General features: G+C 43.2%; 1 protein-coding gene across 12 annotated transcripts in view; it reads right to left on the bottom strand.

The window, feature by feature from the left end:
• Window positions 1-21,282, bottom strand: part of PDLIM5 (PDZ and LIM domain 5) — a 468,176-nt gene that overhangs the window by 178,965 nt on the left and 267,929 nt on the right. For 2 of the 12 annotated variants that reach the window (XM_033958049.1, XM_033958033.1), the window contains exon 5: window positions 12,706-12,725. The exons of 9 other annotated variants lie outside the window; for them this stretch is intronic. In XM_033958049.1, the coding sequence (XP_033813940.1) occupies window positions 12,706-12,725 (20 nt within the window). Of the gene's footprint in view, window positions 1-2,920; window positions 2,936-12,705; window positions 12,726-21,282 lie in introns of all 12 variants that reach the window. One more of the 12 variants, XM_033958025.1, reaches the window with a different exon arrangement.

Here is a 21,282-nt window from a genome sequence, read left to right on the forward strand (position 1 = left end):
GCGAATGGGGAGGGGGAAGTGTACACAACCCACCCCTCCCAAACACACAAAGCTCACATACAAATTCTCTGAAATCATTTGGTATGTTAGAAATGTAATCACTTATAATAGGATTTACAACTGCTGAGTCTCTCAGTCTCTCCCCCCCCAAAAAAAAAAAAAAAAAAAAATCCCCACTCGAGAACAAGATTGGCTCTGAAGATGGGAAATATGAAAGTCTCTGAAAGCACTCTCCCAATATCACAGAAAGGTTGATGGCAAACTATCTTTGAATATACTAAAACCTGTACAGCTTGTGTTGCGGGAGGGGCATGGGGGCAGGATGGTACACATTTTGACAGTTTATGAGAAATTTATTTTAGATTTTTGTTTTTAATACCTGGGACACAATCTTTCAACTGAAAATTTGAAGAGAGGATGTCATGTCATCTGATGCAGTTCTATCCATATAAATCAAATAGTAATATACCTTCACAATCAAAATAAAATGCATACTACCACTTCAAAATAATATTCTACTTAGAGTAGATACATTTTAAGAACAATTAATTGCATTAAAACATGATCTATTCAGAATATTATAACCTATCAGGCTCATAAACAATATCCAAAAAGCATCCTAAAATCAGTACTTGGATGTCCTAATCGCCAGGACATCCAAAGGCTGATAATTAAAACCGTATTTCTGTACATCTAGTGAGGCGTTCCAGTCTCTGTACATTCAGAACACAAGATGGGCATGGTGGAGGCGTGTTATACGTGGGCTTCGGGCAGTCTCAAGGGCAGGTTAGACATAGACATCTTGCAGCGATATTCTGCAAGACATCTTGGACGGAACTTTTACGCTTGGAACTAGACCTATTTTATAAGGGTCTAAGGGCCACAACGGTACCCAAACTAAGCAGATGAGCACTACATTCATCAAGGTAAGACACCCCCACACTCCCCTAGTGCTCACTGACCCCCTCACACCCACAAAGATCAGAATATAAACTTACATACCTGTCTCCAGAACATCAGCACCTGGTATAGAAAAAGCCTAGTAGAGCTGCGCACAGGTGTCTTAAGTAGCCTGGTGGGTGGGCTAGTGAACCACAGAGAGAAGTAACAAGTCACATAAGCTACTCTAACCACTACATTTATGGTGGAAAATGTGAGCCCACCAAAAAAAAAACCAAACCCTACTCTGCCATATAGGTGCCACCTGCAGCCATAAGGGCTAATGGGGTTGTAGACAGGTGGGTATAGTGGGTTTTGTGGATTAGGGGGGAGGGGGGCTCACCATAACCTATAAGAGTTCTGGTGAGATGTTTATATGGCACCCTTTATTTGAAGTTCACAGCAGTGCCCTCTAAGGTGCCCCACAGCTCTGTTGCCATGTCTGGGTGGCCAGTCCATTACGGGACTGGCCCTTCCCACGTCCAAATGGTCTTGTTCTAGGACTTTGATGAAAATGTGATATAAAGATAGACATCCTGGTGGTCTGGGCGTCCCAATGGCCTGGACGTCCAGATAGAGGATTTAAAATATATACAGTGGTACCTTGGAATCTGAACGCCCCAGAACTCGAATGCCTTGGAATCCGAACTGTTTTTTTTTTCTTAATTTTTGCCCCGGAATACGAACGTTGCTTTGGAATCCGAACTGCAAGCAGTGCTCAACCCAAAGCTTCCCCTCTGACGCAGCTTTCTGCTTCTGCCTGGGAGGGAAGCATTGGGCTTGCAGTTGCCGATCTTGTTGCCTGTGCCGATGGGCGTTGTAGGGGTCCCGATCTTGCTGTCTGTGCCGGTAGAGGTCCCGATCTTGCTGACTTTGCCGGTCTTGCTGTCTGAGTTTGTGGGATCAAGGACAGGATTAATCCAGTTTCTATTATTTTCAATGGGAAAAACTGCCTTGGAACTCGAACAGGGTTCTGGAACGTATTAAGTTCGGATTCCAAAGTACCACTGTGTGCATATGTGTATATATATATATATATATATATATATATATATATATTTATAATTTCTAGCCATATAGTGGTTTTTCTTTCTAAAATGGGCATTTTCTAACTGCCAACTTTGGATGTCTAACACCATACGTCCAAATCGGACTTAGACATATGTTTTGAAAATGCCCCTCCATGGCTTTCAAGTGAAAGCTTTGAAAGACTATATGACTGATGGTCTAACAAAAAATATATATATTCTAGATTTTGAAGTGGTAATTTGCATTTTGTTTTTAATGCAAGTGGGGTTTTTTGTAACTATTTGATCTTTGTTCTATCCCATTCTGAGAATATACTTATTGCAAGTATACTTCTGTCCATATATAAGCATAAAATCCTCATGTTCCTGTACCTTCTGGAAAGATACAGAATGTTATATAAAACATTCTGGAGTAATTTTATTAGATGCAGAAACAGTGCAACTCTACATATCTTTCAAGGAAACATCTGGTGCAGCAGTTCTGAAGAAATTGAGGTGTTTGGTTGCATAGCTAGAAAATAAGATTTTGCGCATCAACCTGTTGGTTCCCTCCATTCAACATGTGTACCCCTGATACTTAAGAGAACCTCTTTCCCTGCTGTTGTGAGAACTGCATTAACATTACACCTCATTCTTGAGCTGCAGCTCTTCTAGATACTACTGCATACCCCGACAGTGGCAGCATCTTTCCCCTGCTCATCCAGCTAATGAGGAACTTTGTACCATGTGTGCACTTGGTTCTTACAATTTAGGTGTAAAGCAGCCTTAACCGCTTTCACATAAAGCAGAATTCCATGCTTGACTCATTTTTCAAAGTCCCAATGGCCTCATTTCCTCCACACAAAGGAGTATGTGTCTGGTATGATGGAGTGAGTGTAAGCAGAAGTGAAAGGCAGAAATTTGAAAACCTAGCGAGAGAATATGGAAGGCACAACTGGAATTAGAGTACTTACACTACATCGGGGCCACTGTGAAAGAGGGGACAAGACAAAACAATGAAGATTCCAGAATGATGGAGACCGATGAGAATAGCAAAAGAAAGGTAAAAAGCAACAGGGTAAAATTGAAGTTCACAGCACATGAGCAGAGATGTGTGAAGTGCAAAATGCAAAATGATGCAATGCACAAAAATGCATATATACCCACCACATGCCCCAGAAGATAAAGCACACAATTTATATGATGTATCACAGGCTTTAATGAATTAGTTACGAGCTTGTGGGATGTGAGATTTTCTAATTTGCTATTTTCATATTGCACAACACTAACAGTTCTAGTCACTCCTCAGAGAAACACTTCAGGAAATGTTACCTCTGTGTAAATGGTCAGCTTAGCCTCTAGAGGGAGCAAGATATACAAGGAATAAACATCTTCCCATTCAAAAGCTGATCCAAGTCACTACTGCTAACCTTGATTTCTTAGCAGTGAAAGTACAATATGTGAAGCATCTGTAACCTTTTAAAGTTACTGCAGTCTTTTGGCTTTTATTTCTGATAACAGAATGAACGTATATAATGGTTTGGCATGGCACAAAAGCAAACAGAGCAGTGTTTTCAATGTATAATCGTACTCCAGACTGTGCAGTACTTTCAAGCACTAGTCACAGGGAGATGTGACACACTGTTCAACTTTTCTCAGGAAGTTTTCCTTATGTAAAATTGGGGCACACAGGAGAAAGCTACAGGGACAGACGGATGGAGCAAAGATGGCAGTGAAAGGAGCCAAAGCAATTCAGGCAGGAAGTGGATAGAGCTTTCCTGCTCTAATACCTTTCTGGTACATTCACATACAAGGATTTTTTTTAATGTATCACTTTTCACATGCAGAAAATGGCTAAAATGGCTATCATATTGCACCGGTTTACACATGTGTAACAAGCACAAGTATTAAGAAAAGCATGCATGTTTTTACCCATTCCGTGCACAAGTGATCCTGGGAAGAGGGTGAAGCTGGGCAAAGCTGTTCATCACCCTCCATTCTTAATTATACATATACCCGAATAGACTGCATTTACTTAGCCAGTGTAACTGGAAAGCATTTATGCACCACTTGGGGTAGCTCTGGGAAACTATTTTATGACATCATATACACACAATGCCTTTGTAAAATGGACATTTTGATGTTTTTTTCAATAGGTGCCTTTTTTGTTACATAATAAATAGTGGCAGATAAAGACCTGTATGGGCCATTCAGTCTGCCCTATAAGGCAGTTAGTATTGTACCTCTCACTCTATGCTGGTTTCACTCCTTCATAATTAAACACTGGCATTATAAACAGGGTATTTGGTGTTTTGTCACCACGCCAACCCCATATAGATAGTTACTTATGATGGAATGTTAGAACACAATATCATACCACCATGCCATTGTGATAAGCTTATTCCTATGAGGTTGCAACAGATATCTAGTCCAAAAGCTTGTTCCTTCCATAAGAAATTATGGAAGGAAGAGACTAAAATAATTCTTGCTTTAGGGACAATCCCTGATAGTGTGCAATACAGAGTTCAGTCTTTGGAAAGATTTCTCTTTCACTACTCTTCCAGAAAGTGAATCTGGCTTCTATTAGCGAAGGCAATCATTTTGAGGAATGGTTAGAGGAAATCATTATATTAAAATATTTTCGATTGTTATCTCTGGCTTCTGCTGTTATTCTGTCATCATGAATTTCAATGAAAAAATGAATTGGTTATAGACAACTGGAGACAGTGCATAGCCTACTAAAAAAGGTAAAAATATTTTGCTAAACAAGGTGAGATCCAGAGGATGCTGCCTGGCAATAGCAGATTGCTGGAACTTTCCAGAGCAGCTGTCTCACTAGCAATTCAAAGAATTTTATTTCTTTTTTTAAATTAAGCTGCTCTTTTTTCTGTTCTGAATATCGATAGGCCAGTTAATTAAAGATCACATACCAAAGTGCAGGCTCCCATATTTTTCCCGTATTACATTACATTAGGGATTTCTATTCCGCCATTACCTTGCGGTTCAAGGCGGCTTACAAAAAGATTTATAAAATGGGGTTACAATGTAGGAATTGAAGATACATTAGAGTGGCAGTTAGGTAGTTTCGAGGTAAGGATAATTACAGTTTACAGTAAATTGTGTACATGGAGGTAAAATTAGGTGAAGTTAGGGCTGATTTAGGAGTTTCTTAAAAAGTATTGTTTTTATTTCTTTTCTGAATGTCTTGTAGTCTGATGTGGTCATCAGTAGTTTGGAAATTCGGGTATCCATTTTTGCGGCTTGAGTGGCTAGGAGGCCATCGTGAAGTTTTGATCTTCTTACTTCATTGATCGGGGGGGGTATGAATGGGGAGTGCGTTTTTCTGTGTCTGAGTGTGGATGTTTGGTTGAGGCGGTTATTCAGGTAGGAAGGACTGTCTCCGTTTAGGGATTTAAATAGCATGCAGTAGAATTTGAATTGTATTCTTCCTTGGATTGGTAGCCAATGTGAGTTGATGTAAGCTTCTGTGATGTGGTCAAATTTTCTTAATGAGAAGATGAGTCTCAAGGCTGTGTTTTGGATTGTTTGAAGTTGTTTGATCATAGTAGCAGGGCATGGGAGGAATAGGATGTTGCAATAGTCTAGCAGTCCTAGGATTAGAGATTGTACTATAAGCTGGAATTGATTTCTTTCAAAAAATTTCCGGACTTGTCTCAAATTTCTCATGATTGTGAAGGATTTCTGGATTGTATTATTTATTTGTGGTTGCATGGTACAGCTTCTGTCTAAGGTCATTCCTAGTAGTTTTATGGTGGTTTGGATGGGGTAGTTGATAGAGTTGATTTCTAAATTTTTTGAGGTTTGGATTTTGTCATTTTCGAATAGGATGAGTTTGGTTTTGTCTGGGTTGAGTTTAAGTTTGTGATCTTTCATCCAGATCGTAACTGTATTAAGTATTCTGTGTAGGATGTTTGGCATGGTGGGTTTAGGTTGATCGTAAGGTGTGAGGATGGTAATGTCGTCCGCGTAGCTGTAGGTAATACATCTAAACTGAAACAGTTGTGTATCATTAGGCCTCTTGCATGGGGAATGCTAAAGGGTGTCAGGTCAAAAGCGCGCCGGGACAAAGGCGCGCCCAGACAATTGAGCGCAGCACGCACTGCCGCGCCGCTCTAAATTACTGTTTTTAGCGCTCCGACGGGGGTGTGTGGGGAGGGAACCCCCCCACTTTACTTAATAGACATTGTGCTGGTGTTATGGAGGGTTTGGGGGGTTGTAACCCCCCACATTTTACTGAAAACTTCACTTTTTCCCTGTTTTTAGGGAAAAAGTTCAGTTTACAGTAAAATGTGGAGGGTTACAACCCCCCAAACCCTCCATAACACCAGCACAATGTCTATTAAGTAAACTGGGGGGGTTCCCCAACAAAACCCCCCGTCGGAGCCCCTAAAAACTGTAATTTAGAGCGGCGCGGCGGCGCGCGCTGCGCTCAATTGTCGGCGCGCACTTTTGTCTTTCGCGCCGTTGTCTATGAACCTGCTAAAATGATATCACTTTTTTGCAGATCAGTAGCTCAAAAGGGAAGAGGAATTTTAAGCTATTTAAAACATCCTTTGACTCAAAAACATGTCATGCTAAATACAACTTAGAAACAAGATTGCTCTCCGATGAAGATCACTTGCCCTGGACAGGATGACCACAGTAGAGGATCCCCCAGTCACTGAGGATGGCTTTGGTTGTGAGACTCACCCATAAATCAATTCTGAAAGGTATGCCCCTCACCAAGTTTTCCCCAAGAAGCCATTAACGCAAGCTGTGCTTTACCTCTACTGTCCAGGAGAGCTTCATCTGCAGGGAATAACATTGCAGAGACCATCTGGATAGAAGAGAATATTGGAAAGGGTGCATCTGAGCCCTCATGCAGACACTACTTCCAAGGAAGCCACCAGAGCCCAGCACTTGCAGATACTGCCAGGCCATGGAGCTCAGAAGAGAGAACATTTCTAGAATTTGCTTCCTTAGTTTCCGTTTGTGTGACTTGAGAAGAAAGACATGGCCCTGTGTAGTGTCGAAGCAGACTCCCAGATAATCCAAGCACTGAGTCGGCTGAAGGTTACACTTTTGGAAGTTGACTATCAATGCTTGCTGGACTATGCACTTGCAGCCCTCCAGAGAGGAGGCCCTGATCAGCCAATCGTCCAGGTAAGGAAACATCTGGATGCCTGTCCTGCGAAGGTGGGCCGCTATAACTACCATCACCTTGGTAAAAGTGCAGGGAGCTGTGGCCAAGCTGAAGGGGCGCACCACAGACTGGAAGTGGGGCTGGAGTACATGAAATCTCAAGATATCTCCTGTGAGCCAGAAAGATGAGAATGGAAAGATATGCCTCCATCAAATCCAGAGAAGCAAGGATAGGACTCTTTCATTTCAAGCTGGTAAACTGAATGACTAGTTAAGTGAATCTATTTTGTAAGCTTTTCCTACCAATCTTTCAGAAGACCAGTAAAGACCTTTCTCTCTGATAAATTTGTTTAATTTTATAATTATGCTGCTGTTATTTCAATTGCTGTTTGCAACTTCGCTGTCTGTCAGCTGTCTCTATTACTGTGAACCGCTCTTAACTGCTTATGGTATTGTGGTATATAAAAATAAAGTTATTATTATTATTATCATCATCATCATCTACTGAGAGTGGCCTTGGAGGCTGAGTTGCCTGCCCACTGTCTGATCCAGAGCATCCGACAGGCAGAAATGGAGTAAGCCAAAACCTTACTCAGGACTCTGATGTCATAAAAAGCAGCTGCCACATAATCCACACACTCCTTACACATGTGGGGACAGGAGTCCCCAAGCTCAGAGGGACTAGTCTTCAGTCAGGCCCTCGCCACGAAGAAAAACAGCTGCTGCAGCTTTGATAATCAAAGCCAGCATGTCAAACTGTCTTTTCAGGTGCGCATCCACACTACAGTCCATGCATCCTTCAGCATCGCTCCACCTTCACTAAGAAGGGGGGGGGGGGGTAACCTTGGTCACTTGTGCCACTGTGGAATCCACCTTCGGCTGGACAAACAGCTGCTGGAATTTCATAGCCATAGGACAGAGCCAACGCATAACTTTGTCCACCTTAAGAGAGCCTTCAGGTGTCTCCCATTGGTTAGTGACCGAGGTAAGATCAGGATGAGCAGGAAAAAAGTTTGTCTGTGCAATAGTGCTGAACGTGATGGAGCACTGTGAGGTGGAGGGCCTGCTGGGCATCGAGCTTCAATATAGACAAGGTGTCAGAAATGACACGGGAAACTGAAGCTGACCTGAAAATGACCACTAGACCCCATTGTTTGTTAGGTGCTATTGACTCATGCTCGAGTCCTAGAAACTTTATGAATATCATCATATTTTTGTGACAGAACCCCCGTTAGGGAATCCAAATCATCCACCATCGCAGGAAAGCCTTGCGATAAAGGCATGGAAGGGGACTTCTAAATCATCCTAGTCCTGCTCTGAAGGGTCACTGACACTGGGAACTGTTGTGGTATGAAGAGGGAATGCCTGCCTGGGAGAAGGATCTCCCTTAGGCGAAGTAGGTGTGCCTGAAGACAGCGCAGCGCTTCCCGGTGCTGTTAAGTAGGCCTTCCATAAAAGACTGATAAAGTCGGAGAAGCCTTGCATCGGAGGATCTGAGGCTCCTTGAATAACCCCAGACTGGAGCAGAGGAGGTGAATCATCCGCTACCACGCGCTTGCATTTTACCTCATCACTGCTCAGCTGATCCAAGCAGGATCTCTTTTCTGGGATTTCATGGGTTCTAAGGCCTTAGAGGACTGACTTGGGGCCAAACCCGAAACTCTTGCCCTTCCTCCTGTGGCACGTGGAACATAGCCGCTCTTCAACTGGCAACTCTGTGTAACCAATTCAGGATCCAAAACCAGAAAGGCCTGGGGCATCCATAAGAGACAGTCAGTAGCAAAAACAAGCGTTTTTGAGGCAGAAAGGAGAGCGTTTAAAAATCCAAGATGGTTGCCGTAAAAAAAAAAATAAAAAAATTGCGCCAAAAGCAGCCCAGAAATATTTTTAGCAATTTTAGGGTTTTGGAGGGGGACCCTAATCCTAGCCTCAGAAATCCTCAAAAACAAAATTTACAGAGCCCCTAAGTTCCCCATAGGGAATAATGGGAGTACTCACTATGACTTCTAGTGTCTGTTTGCCTGAAATCAGCCTGTCAGCAGGGAAAGGATTTCTGCCTCAGAAATTGCACAGACCTCAGTCTGAAAAAAATGTTTTTAACCAATGTATTAATTTGATCTTTTACTGTTCTTTCAATCTTCAGAATTTCTCCAGAAATTAATTTTAATTATGTTCTTGGGAATAAGTCATAGGCTCCAAACCATATTTGAGTTTTCAACTTATTAAGCACTTCCCCTCACAAAACACATACCATCAAAATCATCCTTAGCTAAATAAAGCAGGAAAATATCATCTGCATAAGAATATACATGAGCATGTGAGCTTATAAATTTATTCCCCAAAGCTCTTAAATAAACAGTATACAGTAAAGTTGCGAGCCTTGTGGCACCCATAATGATCTCTCAAGATTGAGATTTACCACATCTTTTTCCAAAATGTAAAAAATATTTCTAAGAGAAAATACTCACCAACTTTTAAAAAAATGAAAATTAAGCAAATCTAGTTTTTCATTTTATAACTGAGGGCCTGAATCTTTTCATAAATTCACAAAATCACCTTTAAGTGGAGAGGTGGTAGCTTAGGTTATGTTAACTGTTGTACAGAAGATCTTAACCAATAGGTTAGGGAAGGCCAGAGCAGTTTACAAAAAACAGCCCACAATTTGAGACACAAAAAGTAGTACTAGCTTCCTGAAAGTACTTTCGGCATGGATAAAATGTAGGAACTATTTGAATAAATTGTTTCCTCAAAAAGAAAAGAAAAAAAAAGGTGGGGGCAAAAAAACAGGAGCACTACCTGGGAAGAAAAAAAAATGGGAGAGTTTGCTGCAGTTATTTTTAATATGCTCACAACTATTCTAATAATAATAATAATAATTTTATTTTTGTATACCGCATAGAGTTCAGTTCTATGCGGTTAACAGATGAAGAGACTGTACATTACAGCGAAGTTACACTTTTTTTTTTTTTTTTTTTTGGCATAGCTACATTGACATTTTCGGCGACGCTACATTTACAGTGAAGTTATTTTTCAGGTCGGTTACTATTGCAGAGAAGTTACATTTGTTGTAAGTTGCATATATATAGCGGGGTTCATACAGTAGTGTTACATACGGCGGTGCTATATACTGCGAAGTTCAATAAAGCAGAGCAGAGGCATTTAGTAAGGGAGGTAACGAAGAAGGGGTGATAAGTTTGATAGGGTGATCCATTTTGTTGAGGAAAGGAGGAGTCGAGAGTCTGAGGTAAGTCAAGGTCCGAGGAGGAGGCAAGGAAGTTCCATTGCTGTAGCACTCCCACCTGGACTAACATTTCTAGAGCAAAAGAAAATGTGTTCTGGTGGAAGGCTGCCCGAAGTGGATAAGTGTGAGTGAACAGTATTTGTAAGATGGGAGAGCGCTTAATGAAGCATTTCTGGAGGCAAACTCGACATGTTCCTTTCTGATTTTACAACCATCAGAGCTTCAGCAGACAGTTTCCCCTCTAGAAGCCAATTTTCATTTAAACGAATCAAGACCTAAAAATTTATTTGTGGAAAATGTGATGGTGGAAGCAGTGCTCTAAAGTAGTATATCCTTCCTGCTTTTGATGCAGACCTCAATGTAAAATATGGGGAACCTTTACATATTCAGTTACATTAGAACTTTACAATGTACACAAAAAAATTAAAAACTGTAAATGTTTCCCATCAACTACTAGGTGACAGGAGCAAAGAGATGAAAAGGATAGATGGTTTTTATTAGTGAGATTTTTCTATTTATATTGGGGTAGATTTCAGCCAGCTGAATTTTATTTTAAATCGCTACTGGCTTTATTTCTGGATATTCAACGACAGGCTATGTCCAGACACAAGCATTGAATCCGTACGGTGTCAGGTCAAAAGCGCGCCGGGACAAAGGCGCGAGCAGACAATTAAGTGCGCCGAAGAAAATTACTGTTTTTAGGGCTCCGACGGGGGGGGGCGGGGGGGTGGAACCCCCCCCACTTTACTTAATACAGATCGCGCCGCATTGTGGGGGCATTGTGGGGGGTTGTAACCCCCCACATTTTACTGAAAACTTCACTTTTCCCCTGTTTTTAGGGAAAAAGTTAAGTTTACAGTAAAATGTGGAGGGTTACAACCCCCCAAACCCCCCACAACGCCGGCACGATTTGTATTAAGTAAACTGGGGGTGCTCCCCAACAAAAACCCCCGTCGGAGCCCCTAAAAACAGTAATTTTCTTCGGCGCTCACCTCCGTCTTGCGCTCAGTTGTCGGCACGCGCCTTTGTCTTCCGCGTTGTTGTCTATGAACCAATCCGTCCCTGTCCCATTCCTGCAAGCTCTGCCTTAACCGCACAAGCCTCGAACACTTATGATTTTAAAGTGTTTGAAGCTTCTGCAGATGACGACAGAGCTTGCAGAGGAATGGGACAAGCACAGAGACAGAGCTCATGGGGATGGGATGGGGATAGAGATCCCACTGGGATAGGGACAAGTTTGCCCCGGTGTCATTCTCTAATCCAGATTTATGAATCGGGCTCTTTCTTATGTCGTGACGTGTGATATCTTGCAACAGTGCAAAAGATAGGACAGACTTTTATGCGGTCCAACATGGCTGCTTAACTTTAGGCAGTTAAATGCTGAATATTGGCAGTTAACTGCTCAAGTGGTGATAATGCCTCCAGACTGCCTACAAAATACCCAGATTTCAGTTTAGCGGTCTGTGGTGATAATGTTTAGTTGCGCTAACCAGCTAAATGGCGCTGAATATTAGTGGATAGCCCCCCACAGTGGAGGTAAGGAGTGGCCCAGCATCCTGAGGTTATAGGATCAATCCCAGCGTTGCTTCTTGTGATCCTGGCAAGTAATTTAATCATCCATTGCCCAAGGTACAAAATAAGTCCCTGTAGATACAGTATGTAAACCACTTTGAATGTGTAACCACAAAAGGTGGTACACAAGACTCATTCCGTTTCCCTTAACCAACCAGGAGCCATTTCTGGATGGTTAAATTGCTTTGAATATTCACCCCATTGTTTTTAATTATAAAAAATTAGAAATCTTGTGAATTACACTGAAGAGATTACTATTTATAAGTGTGGCACACACATGTTTTTAACGACAAACATATTTTTGAAGACATAATTTGACTTCCTCAATTCAGCTATAGAAAAATTCAAGCAACATTAGAGGGTGGGGTATAGACAGCAGAATTTGGCTGCAATGCAAAAGCAACTAAACATTATCATAAATTATACTTCAAGCGTAGCATCAAGCTAAAAGTTGGAGGACTGACAGAGAAGCAGTGACAATGTCTAAGACACACATCTTCTGGCACCCATCCCAACTTTAAAAAGCAGGACAAACAGCTTTTGTAAGTTAGTACACATAGCAGCCTACACATTAAAACTAAATAAAAGGCCATACTCAAGTTTCACACATCACAGCGCAAATTACCACAGCACATGTAATGCAGAGAAAACCCCAAAAACCTTTGAATACATTGCAAGAGATTTAAAAAAAAAATTTTTTTAAAGAGAAAACTGTTTGTTGCACACAATCATTTATCAAACATCAAGCATGCAGATCATTCCAATATCATTCCCCCCTCCTGTGGCAACGAGTCGGATACTAACTTTGTTACCATATTTGGGACCTGTAGAGAAAAGAAAGCATTGTGTTGACATATACACTGAAAACTGTTTTCAAATGCACTGAACCCTCCACTCCAAGCCATGAAGGGAAGTCACTGAAATCTCCACCCAGTTAATGAGGGGCAGAGAGATGCCCCCTCCTCCCATGCAGCAGGCACACCTATATGCAAAAAGACTCAGGAAGAAGAGTGCAAATCCCTAACATGGTGCAGGTATAGATTATATTACTGCTTCAGAGAATTAAAAACTTTGGTAATGAATCCACAGAGCAGGCAGGAACAATATTTCCTTGCCACAGGGGAATTTTTCAAAGGAATGGAAATTCTGTAGGTTGTTTCTGCTTTTTGAATATTCAAAAAAAGAGAGAGACTTTTTATTGGACTTTGGATTTATTACTTGCCTTAACCACATCTAAGGTACATTCCCTGCGCAAATTGGCTGGCACTTTAATTGTACCTTCTGCCTCTGTTCTTTGAAAAGTGGGCACAAGGTACTGGAACAGGCAGTAAAGTGGTGGCAGGCTTTAGCTAAATGTTTGGCGTCATGTAAGGACCCTAACTTTGCAATGCAGAGAGAGATCCAAAGACAATGAAAGCGGGGGAGCGGGGAGAGTCAATGGGCTGGAAAGAAATACTGTACTAGGAAAGGGAGGGGGGAAAGACAGCCAAGGGAACATTTATAGACAGAACAAAAAAGAATGGAGAAGAGTTATGAGGCACATGGCAGAAGAACAAGATAGGCAGACAATTTAGGAAATTTAGAACCGTAATGAATTTGTTTGGGTCTGTGTTATGCAGATCAGTTTGAAGAGATTCAGACTACAAGATGGTTTCTGTTTACATACACTCTGATATAGCTATTCATATAGAGAATAATTCTTTTCTCTAACCCCATCTAGAGACGCACATGCAAAAAATGAAAATTCCATAAATTTGTATTAACTGGTATATAAAGGAAGCTGATGTGTCAGGTTTACATACAACTTGTGAAAGTCTTTCAGGAAAAATGAAGAACTGCACTGTGTAAACCTTTGCGGTCAGTCAGCTGAAAATTCAGGTTAAAGAAACTAGAATATCAGACTCCAGGACTGGTAGATTTCAGAAGATTTACTAGGGAGTTATCTGCTGTGCTGACCTGTGATATGTATTAGACAGGTGAAAGCTGCATGAGCCTTAATCTGCAGTTATCTTGCTATGCAACTTGCCAGCTAGTGTAACTTATGACATGGAGAAGTTTATTCATAGGCAGAATATGTGCTGCACAATTTAGAGAAATTCAAAAATATCAAACATCTAGAGGAGTTGATGATAAAACATAGGTAAATTATTTCAGAATGGAAGATTAGGTTTTCACCTTCGATAATCATCTTTGTTAGTCCCTGGAGGATTCAGTACACTTTGGGACCGATTCACTAACCTGCCCGATCGTGACCGATCCGTGGCAGGCTGACCAATTTACGACGGGACAATATTCAAATGGGGGCGATCGGAGGAATGCCCCCCACCGACCGCATGGATCACTACTGAGCGATCCCAATGCATGCACAGACCATCTTGTTTGCCTGTAGATGGTCTGCGCATGCTCTCCGCTGGAACAAGAGAAAAGTAGAGAAGTCTCGGCACACTGCTTAATTTCAGGGGCTCAAACAATCGGGGCACATTTAAGTGGTGAAATTGCAACCCCTGTGGTTTCCGTAATGTTTTCAAGGCAGAAAGCCTTATGGAATGGCCTCTTCTTCACCAAGGGGGCCTGCAGAGGAGAAGTTCGCAGCTTGTGCCCAGCACGACATCAGGCTAAAAGACCGAAATGGAAGTCCGTGCCACCCTGACTCTCCTGCTCTCTGCCGCCCTTCCCCACAGTGCAGCCCCGCTTTAAACCCGCAAGTTATAAACCATGGGCTCGCACTGCGGGGAAGGGCAGCAGAGAGCAGGAGAGTTGGGGCAGCAAGGGCAGGGCTCGTGAAAGGAAGTGCGGCACTGTATCCCTGTTTGAGCAAAGCGGCAGAGAGCTGGGAGCTTTTTTGATGGTTTGATGGGCTGCAGGGTTGAGATTTCAGGGTGAGGACAGTCGGAAAGGACGTGAGCGGCTGGTCCCCAGCATTGCTTCTTTTGTTGATTGGCCAGCCCAGTCGGTGTCCCAGATTTGTTTAGTGAATCGCTGCCTGCCTACTTTGCATGCGCGGATCGGATCGGAGGATGATCGGAACAGAGGTTAGTGAATCGGGTCGGTACACGATCGCAAACACGATCGGTGGACTTAGTGAATCTAGCCCTAGGTGTTCAATCCCTCTCCCAAAATCCGGGAGTTGCAGAAATCCAAACACTTTTCTGAGCACACGCTCCTCCCACCTTAGAGAGTTAGAACCCCCTGTAGGTCAATCCCAAAGCCAAGCAACATACCTGAACAAATTCACGACAAGGAAGGGGGTAGTAGGGAAGCTCCCCAGCAACATAAACAATTTCTGAACTGGTCTGCTCTGCAAAACATGAAAATAAGTAACAAACTGGCACAAAGGCAACACAGAAAAACATTGAGGAACAATGTGGAACTAAACTGCTGTGTGCAACAAGTACCTACATGAAACAGCCTTCAGCAATATGCATACTTGCAGAATTCCCCACAGGATCTGTCTACTGGCTGGAAGATCCTGAAACCTGTAAAGATGATTCATAATAGAGTTTACACAGAGAGGGCGGGCGGTACTGAATCCTCCAGGGACTAACAGAAAGATTATTGAAGGTGAAAATCAAATCTTCCATTTTGTTATGTTCCTTCTGGATTTAGTAAGCTAGGTGATGTACCAAAGCAATGGCAGCATCTAGGGAGGGACAGAAGAGCCTGCCCGCAACACCAAGGTCCCAAAAGCGGCATCAGAGCGATCCACTACATTCACCCAGTAAAACCAGGTAAAGGTACGAAGAGAAGACCAAGTAGCCACCCTACAAATCTCATCTGGATGAATTGCACGAGACTCCACCCACAAAGCAGCAACACTTCTAGTTGAGTGGGCCTTAAGGAAAATTGGCACAGGTGATATAAGTCATGGAAATGGCCATGCAAATCCATTGAGCAATCGAGGTCTTAGACGCCTGCTGACCACATCGAGGTGGAGCAGTGAGGACAAAGAGATGATCAGACAGCCGAAAATCATTATCCCTCTCCAAATAGTTGAGTAAGACTCTTGATGTCCAACTTGCACAAGATCTGATCCTTTCTCTCCAAGCCTTTGGAATGAAATGCAGGCCAACGAACCTCCTGATTGACAAGGAAGGCGTAAACCACCTTTGGCAGAAAGGAAGGTACAGTACGGAGAACAATTCCTGCATCCATGATTTGGAGAAAGGGTTCCCTGCATGAAAGAGCTTGAAGCTCTGAAATACACTGTGCTGAGACAATGGCGACCAGAAAGACAGTCTTGATCGTCAGTGGCTTGAATAGGGCTTCTACAAGACCCTGTAGAACGATGTTAAGATTCCACAAAGGGAAAGGATTGTGCAAGGGAAGCCACAAATGAAGCGCCCCTCTCAGAAACATGGTCGCATCTCGATAAGCAATAAGTGAACTAGAACCCCTGCGTGTCCTGAAGCACAAAAGGCCTGCTAACTGAACTTCAAGGGATGTCATTGCTTAACTCTTACCTAAACCTGCCTAAAGAAAAGTCAGGACCACTGAAATGGGAGCCCACTCAGGATCCACCAGGTCCTTAGCACACTGCCACTAGAAAGCCTTCCAGGCTTTGGCATAAGCTGTCATAATTGAAGGTTTCTTGAGACTTCAAATGCATCAAGATGACAACATCTGAATAACTGCACCTCATCAAGGCTAAGAACTCAAGAGCCATGTTGTAAGACCAAAATGCTGTGGGTTCCCCATGGGCACTGGACCCTGACTGAAAAGGTTGCAATGAAGAGGGAGTTTGAACTTCCTGTCCCACTGAAGAAGAACAAGATTCACATACCATGGGCAATGACGCCAGTTCCGAGCAACTAAAATTACGAGGCCAGGATACATCACTATCTGGCGGATGACCCGACCAATCAGAGGCCAATTAGGGAACACAAAGAAGCTCATGAACAGAACAGGGCTAAACCAAGGCATCCAGCCCTAAGCTTCTGCATTTGCTCTTCGACTGAAGAAGCGCCTGACCTTTGAGTTCTCTGCTGAAGCCATCAAGTCCATCTGGGGCTGACCGCAGCGCTGTATGATCAAACGGAACACTTTCCACAAGAGGGACCATTCTCCTGAGCCAAGGACCTGTCGGCTGAGGAAGTCTGCCTGTACTTAGTCGACACTGGCCAAGTGCGCTGCTGAGAGAAACAGAAGATGTAACTCCACCCAGTGAAACAGCATGCAAGCTTCGTAGCCCAAGAGAGAGCCTCTAGTACCCCCTTGGTGATTGGCATACACCACAGCCGTGCCATTATCTGAGAATACCCTCTCTTTAGGTTGTTATTGTCTGAGAATATGCACACCACTTTTCCTTCTAGAGTGGGTTGGAGAGTAACACTAGCTGAATCACCCGAAGCTCCAGATGATTGATTGACCAACACTTCTGATGTGGAGTCCACTGCCCCTGAATGGAGCGGTCCCCACAGTGAGCACCCCAACCCAACAGGCTGGCATTCATCATAAGAGTGATTCACTCTGAGATCTGAAGCAGCTTGCCCTGGTGGAGAGTCTCCCCCAGAAGCCAACAGCGCAGACTGCTGCGAGCTGGTTCTGTCCAAGGGAGAAGCATCTGAAGGGGATGATGTTGGAGACCACTGAGAGAGGAGGGACTCCTGTAGAGGGTGCATATGTGCTCTTGTCCAGGGGACTGCCTCCAAGGAGGCTGCCATGGACCACAACACCTGCAGATACCAGGCCGTGGGAGCTGGAAGATCCAGATCTCTGATCTGCTGCTGAAGTTTGTCTGCGTGGCTCGGGAACAAGCATTCAACTCTGTCGGGTGTTGAAGAGAAGGCCCAGATACTACAAGGTCTGTGATGGCATCAGCTGGCTCTTCTTGAAATTGACAATCCAACTCAAACCTTGTAGCACAGAATTTACCGTCTCCACCAAAAATTCACACTCCTGTCGAGATGGAGCCCGGATCAATCAGTCGTCCAAGTAAGGATGGACCTGGACACCTTGCATGTGGAGAAAAGCCACTAGGACTACCATCACTTTGGTGAAAGTGCGGGGAGCTGTCGTGAGCCCAAAGGGAAAAGCCGCAAACTGGAAATGTTGCAGAACATGGAAATGCAGAAACCTGTGATGCTCCGGGAAGACTGGAATATGGAGGTAAGCCTCCATGAGATCCAAGGACGTTAGAAACTCCCCAGGAGAGACAGCAGCAATTACTGTGCGCATGGGTTCCATTTAGAAATGAGGAATCCAGAGGAAGCGAATGACCAACTTGAGATCTAGAATGGGCCTCCAGTCCTCTGAGCCATTCTTTGGGATGATGAACGGATCCTGGAACCCCTCCCTCTGGTCAGATCATTATAAATACACCTTCAATATCAACTGGGCTCAATGCAATTACAAATACAAACCCCACAAATCCTCCATCAAAACCCGCCCAAAAAAATCAAACCAACCACATTCTGGGATAAAGCAGATCCCGAAATCGAATCCATAGACCCCAAAGAATTCATACCGCAATGGCAAACATTAAGCGAAACAATCCTAAATGAGCTAGCTCCAATAAAATCAAAACACAAAATCTGCAGACAATCAGACAAATGGTTCAACGCTGAACTTCTCCAACTCAAAAGACACTGCAGACAAATGGAAAGAAACTGGAAAAAAATAACCAACATCAATCCAAAATAGCATGGAGAAGTCTTATCAAACAATACAAGACCAAGTTCAAGGAAACAAGAAAAGATTACTACTCCAAGCTGGTAGGCACGGAGTCTACAGACTCAAAAAAACTTTTCAACCTAGTAAAAAACTTCACCGACACCAAACCTTACCTAGCAGCTCAAGGAAAGCACCCACCAACAGCCACCCAACTCGCAGACCACTTCAAAAACAAGATCACAACAATCAGGACTATCTTTAATAACACACGACCCCACCTAGTCGAGATAACAACAAATCCCCCAATAGGAGAAGCCATTGCAGCAGACAGGATCTGGAACGAATTCCCTGCAGTAAACTGGACAGATATGAATCGACTCTACAAAAAATACAGTCAAGCCTCATGCGACCTGAACCACTGCCCCTCATATCTGATAACTAACGCCACCCCCAAATTTAGGGCCAGCCTCATGCAATGGATCCAAATTACTCTCATTGAAGGTCAATTCCCGCAGCACCTAGAAGAAATCATAATCACTCCAATTGTGAAGGATCACAAAGGCCTAATAGATAACCCCGCTAACTATAGACCCATCGCCTCAATACCAATATATGTCAAAATTATAGAAGGACTTGTTGCCCAATACCTCACAAATTACCTGGAAGACCACAATCTTCTCCACCCCTCTCAATCAGGGTTCAGATCCTACCACAGCACGGAGACCCTACTAGTAACTCTACTAGACACAGCCCGACAGCACCTCAGCAAAGGCAGAAGGATACTGATAATTCAACTTGATCTATCCGCAGCATTCGATCAGGTTGACCACACCATTCTACTACAGACACTAGAAACCATAGGGATTTTAGGCAGGGTATATAACTGGTTCCAAGGATTCCTTAAAACTAGATCTTATAGAGTTAAATCAAACAATCTTAAATCAGATCCATGGTCCAACCCCTGCGGGGTACCTCAAGGATCACCACTCTCACCTACTCTCTTCAACCTCTTTTTATCCTCTCTGGGTTCCACCCTAGACAACCTAAATGTAACCTCTTTCAGCTACGCTGATGATATCACCATACTTCTACCCTTCGATTCTCCTGACCCCACTTCTACAGAAAAAATTGGAAAAAACCCTACAAGCAGTGGAAAAATGGATGACAGACCACAAACTAAAACTGAACACGGACAAAACAAAATTTCTACTCCTCGAAAAGGATAAGAACCCCTCCACCACATAACTAGAAATTAACTCCACCAAATACCATATACAACCCACCCTTAAACTCCTGGGAGTAACAATAGACAGATGCTGCACAATGCAAGCCCATATCAACAAGACCACCCAGAGAGCATTTCTAACCATGCACAATTTACGTAAAATCAGAAAATTCTTTGACAAAGAGCAATATAGGCTCGTAGTCCAATCCCTAGTACTAGGTCTACTGGACTACTGCAACATCCTCTACCTGCCTTGCCCTGCAACAATGATAAAACAATTACAGACAATCCAAAACTGCAATCCAAAACTGCACTCAGACTGATCTACTCGCTAAGAAAATTTGACCACGTCACCACTGCCTACCTAGACTCACACTGGTTACCAATACAAGCGCAAATCCAATTCAAATTATACTGTCTATTATTCAAAGCAATAAATGGCTCAGCCCCCAATTACCTAAACAACTGCCTGAACCAAAATCTCGCCGCTAGACAAAGAAGATCTAAGACTCCATTTACCTACCCCCCCCTCAAAGGCACCCAGCGTAAGAAGATGTTTGACAGTCTACTAGCGACGCAAGCAGCGAAATTGGACCATGCCATCTCCAACCTGCTGATGACAACAAGCGATTTCAAATCTTTTCGCAAAGAAATCAAAACCCATCTATTTAAAAAATTTATACAGATGTCATAACTTCAACCTGGATTCCCCTCAGTGTGACTCCCCCATCCTCCCTTCTTCACCAGTTACCCTTCCCCTCAAAGCCCAAGCTTGTCAACTGCTTCCCTAACTGCATATATACTGAAACTGCACTATATCCTATCTGTACAGCATCCCGAATTGTATATCCACTGGAATAGCCCAATCCTCCTTGCCGTATCCCATTCCCTAAACTATACTACACCATTCTTTTTGTAACTCCTCTGGAAATGTTCTTCTTCTTGTAACTCTTCTGGAAAAGTCCAGAAGTCTCTTTGTAATCATCCTGGAAATGTCCAGATGTCTCTTTTGTAATCCGCCCAGAACTCCAAGGTTGAGGCGGAATAGAAATCAGTAATGTAATGTAATGAAGTATAAGGAGTATCTGCCTAAGCCAGATTTCTGTTCTAAAATGGGTTCTATTGCTCTGATGTCCAGGAGATGCTGTAGGGTAACGCAGACCTTTGACTCCTCCAGCCAAACTGCTGGCAAGTCCAGAAACAAATCCGGAGGCAGGCAAAAGAAATCTATCTTGTGCCTCGAATGAAGTCCAACACCCATTGATCTGAGGGATATGCGAGTCCACACCTGGTAAAACTGAGAAAGTTGGCCCCCCAATATGAGGAAGCTCCGCCTGACTTCTGGTATCATTGGGGCTTTTTAGGAGCACTAGCTGCCTAGGATCCGGATGCCAGAAGATATCTGGCATTGGAATTTTTGTAACAGGGATGGTATCCCTGGGAATATCTCTGAGAGGAAGAGCCTGAGGAGCCCTGATAAAATCAGTGGGAGGGACAAAATATATTATGGTCCCTTCCCGAAGTCTGTCAAAACTAAATTCACAGGA

This window comes from Geotrypetes seraphini, chromosome 1 (genome assembly GCF_902459505.1).
Source record: "Geotrypetes seraphini chromosome 1, aGeoSer1.1, whole genome shotgun sequence".
Taxonomy (NCBI): Eukaryota; Metazoa; Chordata; class Amphibia; order Gymnophiona; family Dermophiidae; genus Geotrypetes; species Geotrypetes seraphini.